Source organism: Adelges cooleyi, unplaced genomic scaffold, assembly GCF_023614345.1.
Source record: "Adelges cooleyi isolate 19-005CV unplaced genomic scaffold, UGA_ACOO_1.1 ACOO_flye_CR_arks_rails_tigmint_CR_PRNA_651, whole genome shotgun sequence".
NCBI lineage: Eukaryota > Metazoa > Arthropoda > Insecta > Hemiptera > Adelgidae > Adelges > Adelges cooleyi.
The window spans coordinates 2012203-2025176 of NW_026096352.1; the positions used below are offsets into that span (position 1 = coordinate 2012203).

General features: G+C 28.2%; 2 protein-coding genes across 2 annotated transcripts; one reads left to right on the top strand and one right to left on the bottom strand.

Annotated features, from left to right (window-relative positions):
- Window positions 1-423: 423 nt before the first annotated feature.
- LOC126844382 (gamma-tubulin complex component 3-like) lies at window positions 424-7284 on the top strand. Its single transcript, XM_050582534.1, has 12 exons — window positions 424-592; window positions 1488-1606; window positions 1666-1851; window positions 2866-3078; window positions 3153-3289; window positions 4620-4771; window positions 4835-5030; window positions 5112-5316; window positions 5413-5551; window positions 5610-5830; window positions 6100-6339; window positions 6402-7284. Exons 1-12 carry the CDS (start codon window positions 565-567, stop codon window positions 6594-6596), a joined length of 2031 nt encoding a protein of 676 aa, XP_050438491.1. The 5' UTR covers window positions 424-564; the 3' UTR covers window positions 6597-7284.
- A 374-nt stretch (window positions 7285-7658) lies between these two features.
- LOC126844724 (DNA methyltransferase 1-associated protein 1-like) lies at window positions 7659-10321 on the bottom strand. Its single transcript, XM_050583119.1, has 8 exons — window positions 10114-10321; window positions 9815-9978; window positions 9056-9283; window positions 8890-8991; window positions 8612-8815; window positions 8102-8246; window positions 7863-8017; window positions 7659-7797 (listed from the first exon to the last, which is right to left on the bottom strand). Exons 1-8 carry the CDS (start codon window positions 10319-10321, stop codon window positions 7699-7701), a joined length of 1305 nt encoding a protein of 434 aa, XP_050439076.1. The 3' UTR covers window positions 7659-7698.
- Between the last annotated feature and the right edge of the window lie 2653 nt (window positions 10322-12974).

The following is a 12974-nucleotide window of genomic DNA, read 5'->3' on the forward strand; positions in this document are numbered from 1 at the left end:
TTTACTACAGTTTATTGCTTCAATATAGCAAATTTACTTATAATATGTAAATATTTTTAATATTTTTGTAGTATGGATTAGTCATCAAACTCTTGGTCCTTATGGATGGATATTGATATTCTGTAATTATTATAATATTTTATTTCTGTTTTAAACTACTGTGTTAAACAAATTAGGTACATTCTTCCCTCTGACGTCAGTAAATATGCTCCTATATTTTGGTATTTTTTTAATATAATAAATAACAGCTATTATTTGTTTTTTGGTTTTAACCAGACTTATTAAACTGTTAAGTGTTAACTTTAGTTTACAGGTCTACAAGCTATCGTCTATGATTTTAGCACTACGATAAATATTAAATGATAATACTTGTTATCTGTAAATCTATTATCATTTATCAACATCTAGTAAAATCGCGCTAAAATATCATGTTTTGTTTTTATTGTTGGGACGTAGGGTTTGAGTGAAATACCTATTATGTTTTTCGTAACGTTCTCATAAAATCATTCCTACTGAACGCAAACGGTTAGCTAAGTAATAATATAGCTGAATAATAATTTGAAAATGAAACTTCATAATTCTACTGCTAAAGGTGAGATATGTGTATCAAATGAATACATTAACATTGTTTTATTTAGGAATAAAAAATAAATACAAATTTTATAAAATAAAAATATCGTGTTTACAGCCTTTGCAATAGTTATATTATTATATATTTTGTATTAATTTCGATTTTTAATTTTTTTTTTAGATTTACTGTATTAATTTTATTATATTAATTATGTGAGCGGTTGGATAGAATGTAGTGCAACTTTGAAATATTAATCTAATAGCAATATCTTCTTTTTTTAAATACTGCCATAAAATAAAATATATACTATAAATGGGCAATGCTAGTAGGTTGTGATTTGATGCCTTTTTTTATTAACTTCATTATTTCCGTTAAATCTAAAATCGTAGTTATAATATTCATTTAATTATTTATAGTATACTATGTATTGATACTGCTTTATTAGTTTTTTTTAACTGTTATTTATGTATTAATATTCAGACTAAATTATTACGTAGATATGATATTACAAATAATATTTAATATTTTAACTAAATTATTATATAATTAATTATTAGTCATACAACATAAAAAATAATATTTTTGAAAATTGTTTTTTCAATATCCCCTAAAATAAAGAAATGGGAATCAATATTTCTCATTTTTTTTAAAAATGTTACAACTTATAAACATTAAGAACATACATTTATAACACACTCACTAATGTTTCATGAGATAATACTTTATTAAGGTCTAAACCCTTTAACTCGAAAAGACAGTTATAAGTTAAAGAAGATGCTACAATTATATGTAAAAGACATAATTTCTGCCTTTTTTGTTTTTTAGTTTAAAAAAATCATTTGGTTATGTGTGTTAAAAAAATTATTAATGTTTTTAGTTAGTCAATTAAAGTTTTCTATTTATTTGGCTCTTATAGATTCTGAAAAAATATCTGATGAAGAATTGATACGGAGCCTTTTATATTGTTTCCAAGGTGTTGACAGTAAATGGGTTGTATTTAACAATTCTAAAAAGCAATTTGAAGTAAAAGCAAAGGTAATAATTTTTAAACGTTTACTTTGACACAATTGATTATCAAATATTTACAATTACAGTTAGACTTTTATCAAACTCAAAAATGTAATCGTCTCATGGAGTTGGGGTATTTACACAAAGTTGTCCAAGAATATATTGACAGAAATAGTAGTAATAAAAATGGGTCTGTTGCTGCAGGAGTAGCTCATTGCTTACATACAGAACTCTGTATATACTATGGTAGTATAAATGAACTACAAAAAGAGGTATTCTGAAAGCATTTTATTTTAGTATTTAATTTTTTCTCTCTGATACTATTATAAATATCTATATTGGGTCATAAAGTTACGCCAATGATTTTTAATATACATATAAGTGATGCTATATAAAAAAATGGAATTAAATTTTCACTGGCAGCAGAGGTACCCTTATCATAGTTTATAGCACAGGCACAATTTCAATAAAAAATTTGAGGGTGCTCATGCTCTGCATTTTACAGGTATTTAAATTTGAATTTGAATTAATAAGTTTAATAGTTTTTTTTTAGCAAGGATGTTGTATATCAATTTAACATTTAACACTTAAGTTTATTAGGATTTTAATTTTATAAATTCTACGCATTGCTTGTTCTGTAAATATGTCAATCACTTTGTTCATGTTAATTAAATTTGTCATACCTGTGTCTATGTAAAATATTGGAAAATCTGTAAGGCTGTCCTGTCTCATTGAAACCCCTTAAGCCAAATCTTTATTTTCCTTAAAGCAAAGAAAAAACGTTCACAAGATGCAGAACTAATGAGAAGTATGATAGGCACCTGAAATTGATAAATAATACTGAATAATAAAAACTTTTATCAACTCTGCAATAAGCATTTAGTTTTTTTACAATTGAAGATGCTATACTCACTAAGACCCCCTCTAAATGTGCCTATGGTTTATGATAGAGGGGTGCTCTTGCTAGCGGGAATTCCGCATAAAAATGTTACCATTTTTGTGTATAGCACCACTATCTGTATATTTTCAAAATCGATGGTACCGCAATATGTTGTGCAATATAATCTTTTTATTGATAGTTGGTTTTGTAGCCAGTAGTCGATAAAAAGAATGCATGATAATGTTAATTTCTTACAGTTTTCTCTAGAAATTAGTTTTGGAATTATCGTATTATAATAGGAATCAACAAAATCTAACTTTATAGAATATAATATTGTTTTTTTATAGTACATATAAGATGTATGTACTATTTTTTTTTTTTAATATTAAAATGTTATATTTTCCAGATGGAAGAAGCGTGTGCAAAGTCCAAACCATATTTACTTGGCAACATTTTGTGCTGGTCTGTAATGTGGTTAGGACAGTTACAAGATTTAGCTTACACAGTAAAAGTGATTGAAGATGCTAAACGTGGAGGTGAATTGGTGTCTGTCATTGCACCATTTGCTTATTGTGCAAATCCTTTTCTACAACAAATGGCTAATAATATGATTAGGATTGTAGGTCAAATCAATGCATTATAAAGTTTATTAATATCAATAAGAATTTAAAATGTAATTTTTAATGTTTCAAGGCAACAAAGCCATTGTTGATGATGATGTGCCATTGGATGGTAGATGGAGAACTGCTGGATCCGTATGATGAATTTTTTATATCAGAATGTTCAGGAATAAAAAATGTTGATATGTGGAATAATAGATATAAAATTAGGTAAATTTATTGTACTCTGTTTCATATACAGGGTGGGCCAGAGAAACTGGAAAATTTGAACTAACTCAAATGTTTAAAAAAATTATTTTAAATATATATTGTGGAAAACGTATAGTACATAATGTGCCATTCAAGGTTCAAAACACTAAAATCTTAAGTTCCAAAAATAATGTCAGTAAGATGGTGTCTGTTCCTCTGTATGCATTCCTTGAATGGTGTGTGGGGGTTTTGCAGGACTCTCTGTAACATCTCCATGGCAATCAAAGCAATTTCTTCTTGGATTCTTGTCTTCAACTGGAGAAGTGTTATTGGGCGAGTGTTGTTCACTTTGCTTTTAAGATGGCCTCACAAGAAAAAATTACACGCTGAAAAATCAGGTGACCGGGCCAATGAATGTCGCTGAACCGTGAGATGATTTGATTACCAAAGACCTGTCGAACGGCTGCCATTGATGGTCTGGCAGTATGAGCTGTGACTCCATCTTGCTAAAAATACGGGTTGTCAAGACCAGGAAGGTTTTTAAGTGTTTTGAACCTTGAATAGCATATTATGTACTCTACGTTTTCCACAATAAATATTGAAAATATTTTTTTTAAACGTTTGTAAGAGTTATTTCAATTTTTCCCGTTTCTCTGGCCCACCCTGTATATTACACTGCTATACGAAAATTGTTAGTGGACATTTGATCGTGTGTAAATTGATTGCAAATAAAATGATAGGAAATCATAATTGATTGCAGGTATTAATTGTTTGTAAAAATAAGTATTATCACATTAAAAGTGTAAAATATCTTTTAATACATTTTATTGGCTGATGGCCTTTTTTTCTATAAGTGTTACTCAAATTTACAAGTTATAACATGTATCATTGGGCTAAATGAGCCTTATCTTAGTTTTCTGGATAACATTTTTGCTACAGTCCTTTTCACGTCTTTTCAAAATACCCAACAAGTGGTGTCACAATATTCTCATTGTCCTTAAAATAGGTTATAATAAGTAAAATATATAAATGCTTTCCAAAATTATTTACAACTTGTTTCATGTCACTCAATAGTTTTTTTTAAGTCATCAATTTTTTGCAATCAAATAGTCACTATCAACTATCAAGCGTGACACAGTAATATGAGCTATCTAAATCGGTGCTTTTAAGGTACTAGATTAGATCTTTAGGGCACAGCAAAACAAATGTTGTCTCCCCTTATCACGTATGATCTCTAATGCAGATTTATAAGAACACAACAATTTTTAGTGTAGTATATTATTTACTTAAGAGCTATTTTCTATACATATTCTGTTACGTAGCTGTATTTTAAAATAAACTAATTTTTTAGAGAATCGATGGTTCCTGCATTTTTTACTAAAGATGATGTCAACAGTATATTTCGAACTGGACGGTATATAAATTTTCTTCATACAATATGCGGCAGCAAGCCTAGTCTTACACCGTCAAGGGAAGCATTAAAAGAACTTAGGAATTTAGGAGGTTTGGATTTATAACATTTCAGCTGTCAGGAAAATTAAATTTAAGTAATTCAATAATGTTTAGATAACGATTTATTTCCAATGCTGGAACAAGGTAGCATTATATCTGATATGGTAAGCAAAGCGTGTACAGAATCATCAGCTATGGTGTTAGACATTTTAAAAGAAAAGTTCAAGTTGTTTTTACACTTTGAGGGTCTTCGACGGTATATGCTTCTTGGTCAAGGAGATTTTGTCACTGGGTTATTAGAAATTCTACAGTAAGCTGTTCATAATATATCAGTTTTTGTTACTTATCACATATAATTAATAATATAAATACAATATTTTACAAACTACAGACCGCATTTAGACAAACCTTCAGGTACATTGGGGCCACATATGTTTCAAAATTTTTTGGACACTGCAGTTAGAATGAGTAATGCTCAGTATGATGAACCAACTATATTGAAATCTCTTGATGTAAAACTATTGCTCACGTCTGGTGAAGATTGTGGGTGGGATATATTTCAATTAAATTACGTTACCGATGGTCCTTTGGAAACTGTATGTAACTAAGGAAATCTTTATTGATTTATTTTATATTTAGACTTTCACAATGTAAGTAATGCTTTAAAACTCTAATAATTGTTGTATTTTTAGATTTTTGAATTTAGCCGAAGTGGAAGATATTCACTAATGTTTGTGTTTTTATGGCGTTTGAAGAGGATTGATTTTGTGTTGTCTCAAATGTGGAGAGAGTTAAAACTACAAATGAAAAATTCGTATTACATAGTTCCTGGTAAAATTGACAAGTTGTTTTGTGTAAAATATAATATAATACTTTTTTTTTTTTTTAGAAATAAGATGTGCTTTGAAGTCAACTAATAATTTGGTAGCTGAAATGGTACACAGCATAAGACAGATACAATTTTATGTGCTTTCTGATGTCATTGAAACAGAATGGGAACATTTTCGTCAAGCATTTAATAAAGCAACTCTTTTGGAGAATGTAATAAATGCTCACGACAAATATCTAAAAAATATTTTTAAACGATCAATGCAGACTGAAGAATCACACGTTAGTTGTATTCACTAAAATTAATAATTACAATTATGTATTGATAGGTAAACAGAAATGAAACCTTAAGTTAGAAAATAAATGTTGAGTGCCATAATGTTGTTTTGCTGCCATAATATCAAGTATTGAATATGATCCTAGAGGTACTAGGGTACTAACTATTTTAAATATTTTGTTTATATTATATGAAATTCTAAATTTTAAACATCACTATTTGACCTGTAACTACAGATACAATAATATCAATTCTACTGTTAAATTGTTTAAAGGATTTGTCAAAGAAGATGCGTCAACTATTTGAGTCTGTCCTAGAACTTCGGGGCATCCAAGAGACATTTCACAGTCAATCTGAACAGGAAATGCAAAGGCGAAAAGATCTTGATAAGTATATCGAGGTGCACGGTACGTGTAACGATATAGAAAATGATGATGCTGAGGAAAAGGAGGTATTCAAGTATAAAGTTTCTAAGTATGAAGGTGTCATAAAAGAAATCAATAATTCTTACAAGGTAAAGATAAAATATTTTTGAAGCTTACTTGAAATGTATTATATTTTATCACTTGTTTTTAGACTGATTTGGGAATATTTTTAAAAAATCTTATTCAAATATCTACTGACGATCAAGAAGCTTTACAATCATTAGCCAATCGTATTAATTTTAACCAATATTATAGCAAAAATGATCAAGAACTGGAAAAATGTGCCACATATGTTTGCAGATCTCAAATGTCCAAGTATTTACCGAAAGGTTCAAGAAAGTCATAAAATCGAACAAAACTAAATAAATAGATCTATTTTAGTTTTTTTTTTTTAAATGATAATAATTCTTTGATAAATAATTTTAATGTCCTAAACGATCAAGTCAATTTACACTATATGAAATTTTCTATTTTTTTGTTAATGTTCATGTTTTATTATTGTTGTAAAAGCATTTTACAACAATCTACTTATGACATGTTATTTCATGACCGTTCAATAAGGAACAGCTTTAAAGACATAATTTTACCTACATGATTATTTTTGAAAACGTTGAAAGCTATTCATTAAAATCAAGTAATTGAACAAATATTAATTGAAGTAAACAAATTATAGTACAATTATTTGTCATACAATAATATGCTTAGTGTCGAACAGTCTGTATATAAATTTAATAATGCAGAAGAAACAGCTGTTATACATTATTTTTAAAAATGAGTTAGTTTTAGCTATAATCCAGTAACTTCTTATTTTGTCTTCCACATTTTTAACCATTGTTCATTTTAGCTAATTCTTCTACATGAGTATAGAGTAATATGTTTTAGACTCGATTTTTATAGGTAAACTACTAAATTATGTGCAGTCTTTTTTTTTCGAGTATTTAAATTATTTATTCAGTTATAAAATTATGTCAAATAACTTAAATTAACTTATCATTACACTTATTTGTCTACATTAAAAAGTATAGAAAAATGCTTATTATACTATTTCTATAAATTATCATTCTACAAGTCATTATTTAAAGTATTAAAAACAATTGCATTAATTATAAAAAAAACTTTAAAATTGTCTTAACTTATTGTTGAAATCATATGATTTAATGTAACTTAAATCATATTTTTACATTTGTTATTTGTAATAAAGTCATTAAATATAAATAAGTAGCCTAATAATAAAAAAAACAATTAGTTGATATGCTGAACCAATGTTTTGAGTTTTTTATAATACACTCATTTATGTATAAGATTGTTTGTTAAAAAAAAGTTTTATTTAACTTTATTTTTTTTAGAGTTGGGAAAGTATTAGTATTAGGTGGCCCAAGGCAATTGTGCATCACTTAACTCTAACATTATTTAACTACTCTAACAAGTTTACTTAGATGATTGTTCAGTTAATTTGTATTTTCAGTGTTAGTGCCAACGTCAACTTTATCTTCTTTAAAACTCAAAGCAGTTAATTTTAGCATCAACTCCGGGGCAATATCCAAAACCTAAATAAAAAACATTAGTTATAATATTTTTGTATAAAAGTATTTAATTTTTTTTAAAAACCTACACTATCTGGTTTTAGTTTATTATATTGATTTTTTAGTTTTAGTAATTCAGCTGTGCTAGAACTGCAAGCTTCCTTTAGTTCATTTAAATAAACAATTTCATTTCGTAGGTCATTATAATTTTGACGAATTTTCTCAGTTGGTATAGGGTTTGGCTCTATGAATAAACAAATATAAATAAACAGATTTAAAAATAGACAGAATCAGACTGGTTTTAAGTTCGCAATAGAGATATACATACTTATTTTTAGAGATTGAAGAACTTTTTCAACAGTTTTTGCTTTCTTTGGGTTTGCATTTGAAGGTATTTTCATCATTTGCGATTGTTTGAACACACCACTAGTCTTCTTACCGTCAGGAAATTTAATTGGAACAAATTCGAAATTCTAAAAAAAATGTAAGCAATTACGATGGATACATTGCCTTGCGTAATATGTTATACAATTGTAATACAAATTGTACGTGCCTACAAAATAAATGATATCCTAGCCATAACTATTAGTAACCAAAAGTTTTCAAAACAAAATTACAAATATTTTTCGTTTCGTCTTTTTTTATATGCGATAAAAACATAGAATAATTTTTATGAGACCCGTTTTTGATATAATAATGTTGACATGTGGAAAAGAGTAATACAAAATTAATTGTATAAACATTTGTTTACAACTCCAAGTTACATTTTTTTTTTTTGTAAAAATAGCGTATTGCAATTTCTTTTATATATACATACATTTTTATTGTTCACCATTACTTCTGGATCTGTTTTGCTTGCCTTTACTGGCAAAGTGTATTGTTTGTTTTGGTGTGTACTCCTTTTTACTGCTTTCAAGATTTTACGATCAGTTCTTTTTTTGTCTACCGCAATTGCAGAGCTTTTTTTATCTTGAGTTTTGCTTTCATGTTTTTTTGTTTCAATTTTTTGTAGTTCTTGTAATAATATTTTTTCTTCTTTAATCTAATATAAGTGTTTAATTTAAAGTATAATAACAATTTAACTATTTTTTAATATAGTTATATTTATGTATTTACTTTATCTGGATTTCTGCTATAAAGTTTATTAAGTTGTTCCTTTCTACGTGTTTCATGTGCTGCATCATATATTACTATATCATTTTCATTTCCACCTCTTACCTAGAAATAACATACTGTAGTGACAAGTATAACTGTTTTAACTTTATTAATTTGTACAACTCACTTTTATTAATATGTTACACACAGAATAATATCTATCCTTTAAGTCTTCAGTAGTACGCTTGACAGCATTTTCATACTCCCCGTAGTTCCATCTTCCTTGAATAACAATAAATCTTAAATCAAAGCGTTCACACATGTCAAAAAGACGATCAGTTTCTTCTCTACTCCATGAAGTTGATTGTAAGTACATCTCATATTCACTATTGCTGTACTTCAGAATTTCAATTTTCTATGGAACAAAATTTATTATATTTGCAAATTCTTTTTCAACTAATAATAAGAAATTTAGTACAATTATTATAAAGCAATAAAATGTAACATTATTACTTGACTCTATTTTTGGCTAAAATTGGATGCGATTAGTATATATATATATAGGTGCCGTTGTAGTAAAGACTTTTGTACAACGGTTGTACATAATTATTTACGTGTAGTTGTAAAAAAAACATCATTATTATTTAAAAACTTACGCTTATTAAAATTATACCTACACTTAGACCAATGAGTTTTAATAACAAAATTCTTATAAAAAATGTAATACAATATTTTTTTAAATCTTCTTCCAGTCTTCAAAACTTACACGCCTTGCTAGACGCTGGTACATACCATTTTGTAAATGAGATTGAATAGACAATTTCTTCACAAAATATAATAAGCTTTCAACCTGAGGTTATTTGAATTTTATGTTTATATAGATAAGTTTTAAAAGTACCTACTGATATGTAATATGAATAGTAAATATTTAAGTTGAAAGGGTTACCTTGTTGAATTTTGCAAATGGATACACTTCACCCTCGTCAGCTACTTTTCGCCAACGGTAAAAACAAACGCCATCTTCCCGTGCTGGGTTCACAAATGGAGCCCACACCCATGGTTGAACCCGCTGCATACCCAAACGCGCCTTTTCAGTCTTATACTTAGAACCTAATACATAGTCATTCATTAAACATTATTCGGCAATAGTAATAACTAATAGTGGAAAGCCTATACATTTACCCGTTGACCGAGAATTCGAATGATTGAGGTTGTTACAAAAATGATTTCAGCGTATATACTTACCAATCTCGGTTTCAGTCACGGGTGGTGTTTGGCCATTATACATCAAGGAATACAATTCCCGGGACATTCCTTCGGGACGACGCGTCTGCCGGGTAGCTGATGGCAACAACATCTTTTTCTTCGTTTGTGTACCCAGAATGTCATTTTTAGACACATGCGAACCGGTAGCATGGCCTATATTTATAATATCACGGATGTCTTTTGACATTTTGTATCTACTATACGACGCTAGTGGACCAGTTAAAATAAAACGCAACAACGCACTATACTACATGCAAGTGTTGAAACTTGAATATAATATAAGTAAGTACATATAATGGACGCCTACGTCCCGGTGCGGCGGTCGATCAATAAAGTGGCGGCTGCGCAGATCGTAGCTGCTGCAAAATGGAGATCAAGCTCATCCGGGATTAGTTAACAGAGGTAAAGATTTATATCTACATTGTAACTTTACCAGCTTTTAAAAATTACCAAGAAAACGAAATATTCAATACATAAAGAATGCATGTTTTATAGCTTATAAAATATATAATATATTTATATATTATAGCTTTACGCATGGCTGTCGCAGTGAGAAACAGATATTTGCCCATCACATTTTTTGTGTGTTTTTCTCGATTTTAAGGGGAAGGGATAAACTTTTACAATTTTTAGTCTATACTCTATGAAAGTACCTTACAAGTACGATTTCTGATCTTAAGAGCTGCTACACAACGAAAACGGTTCAGAGGCTTAAAAGATATCGTGGGTACAGACAAAAAATAAAAACACATCATTGTAAATACAATACCTTCTCAGCTATAGCATCGAAGCGAAAAAATTGAGATTTGAGTTACATTTTCTTTCGAATAACTTTTTAAACACTACGACGATTGTGCTATAGTTATTAACTAAAATATTTAATATGATAATAAAATAACTTGGTGTATTTTCAATAAATGAAAACTTCGAGTTTAAGGGAGCAAAGGGATTAAATATAAATCTTAAAATTGTTGATTATTTTTTTTCTCGTTGAAAAATAATTTTGGATTTATGTCGGGAAGGTTAACAATGAAGCTAATAATTATTCTGGGTCAATTAAGGCAAAATATTAAAAAAAAAATGCTTGTACCTATATGGTTTATACATTTCCAATCCGTTTGAATTTACTATTTTTATTTTATATCTTTGATGACAACATTCATGATCAGACATGGATTAACAAAATTTGAGATCCAGGGCCAGATATTTTCTAGGTATAACCATAAACCATTTAGTATTATTATCAATATACTTTTGACAACCCAAACCAATTTCTAAAACCTTTTCCCACAGCAGAGGTGTAACATTTATTTTTAATGCACTTTCTCTTGTGTAGTTTTGGGGCTTAAGGTCTGAAAATTAAATAGAATGTTTAAAAATATCGTGAGTCCACATGAAAAAATTAAGGAAAGCTCATTATTATAAAAATAGTTCCTTCTCATATTAATAATATTTTTTTAACAAGTTGTATCCTACTACACAAATACTTAAGAGAGATATGGTACAATATTTTTATTCATTAATGGTGACAACTTTTTTGTAGTATAATTTAAGAAACTTGAGACGCAAAATGTAAAGCTGAATATTATTATAGTTAAATATTTTATTTTGATAGTTCTTTGAAAGAACAAAAAACAGTTAGTCTAAGAATAATACATTGAAGTTTCTTCGGTGCACTGTCCTCGTTTTTATCCTCTCATTACTAAAAAGTGTACTTGGCCACCTGGTCTCATACAGGTATTTATTTTGTTTTAATTTTTTTATAGATTTCCTGTGAGTTGGAAGTATTATGTTTTTTTTACATTCAGAAAAAAAAATGTGTGTAAATAATTTTCTAATTAGTATACCATTTCCATTGTGTAACTTTTTTTCAAATATTTTAATTAGAATTTACTTGAAAACGAGCATTTCATTTTAATGTAATTACTTATTGTACTGTAAGGGGTTTCGAACAACAAAACTTAGTAAACTGCAAAGCACTTCTAATAGTATAGATTGAATCTAAAAATATACATAACCACCTCTATTACATTTTATTAATGTGCATTCCTTGCAAATAAACGATGTAGAAATATATACTAAATAGAATTAAAGAATACGTATTCCCAACAATGTACTTAAATGAAGCTAGGTATTCTGCTTTAGCTGTCATTACAACTTAGTACAAAAATCGGCTTAATCCTCAACACGATATGCGGTGTGCACTTTCAATTAATATTCATCCTAATATTGAAAAACTTGCGGAACATTTTTAGCAACAGGGTAGTCATAAAATATTAAATTTTAATGGTAAATTAATTTTTATAATATTGTAACAAGTCTGTTATAACAAGCAAGTTAATAAATACATATTATTATTTCAATTACTACGGTTATTATTATTATTTTTTTAGGGTCGCAAATAGTTCAATTAAAAATATTTGGGTCACGCTCATAAAAGGACGGGAACTGCTGATATATGGTAATAAGCATTTTAAATACATTTTTTTTCTAATACAAAGTGATAGATAATTTAACTACGTGTAATGTTATAAGTATCACATAGTAATATTATTTTAAAATGTTTAAAGATACACATTTTTTTTCCTTTTCCTATAAAATATGGGTCAATGAATATATATAACATAAAACTCTAAAATATAATAATATCTTTACATCAAATATGCTTATGGGTATTTTGGGGTAAATAAGGTATTATAACAAATGTACAGGGTAATCTGCGTTCATTGTCAAGGTAAATTAAACTCATGCTCTCATCTCTTTCACATATGCATACTGCAAGATTCTGTATCGCTAATCCTTACCTAACCTCTATATCTCTTCTAATTCCTCAGAACTGT

Coding starts and splice junctions, on each gene's coding strand:
- LOC126844382 (XM_050582534.1), top strand. CDS start 565: ATGAAACTTCATAATTCTACTGCTAAAG. Junction 593..1,487: donor TCATAATTCTACTGCTAAAG/GTGAGATATGTG, acceptor TGGCTCTTATAG/ATTCTGAAAAAATATCTGAT. Junction 3,079..3,152: donor CTAATAATATGATTAGGATT/GTAGGTCAAATC, acceptor TAATGTTTCAAG/GCAACAAAGCCATTGTTGAT.
- LOC126844724 (XM_050583119.1), bottom strand. CDS start 10,321: ATGTCAAAAGACATCCGTGATATTATAAATATAGGCCATGCTACCGGT. Junction 8,816..8,889: donor ATAGCAGAAATCCAGATAAA/GTAAATACATAA, acceptor CACTTATATTAG/ATTAAAGAAGAAAAAATATT. Junction 8,247..8,611: donor CAAGCAAAACAGATCCAGAA/GTAATGGTGAAC, acceptor CATTTTTTTTAG/AATTTCGAATTTGTTCCAAT.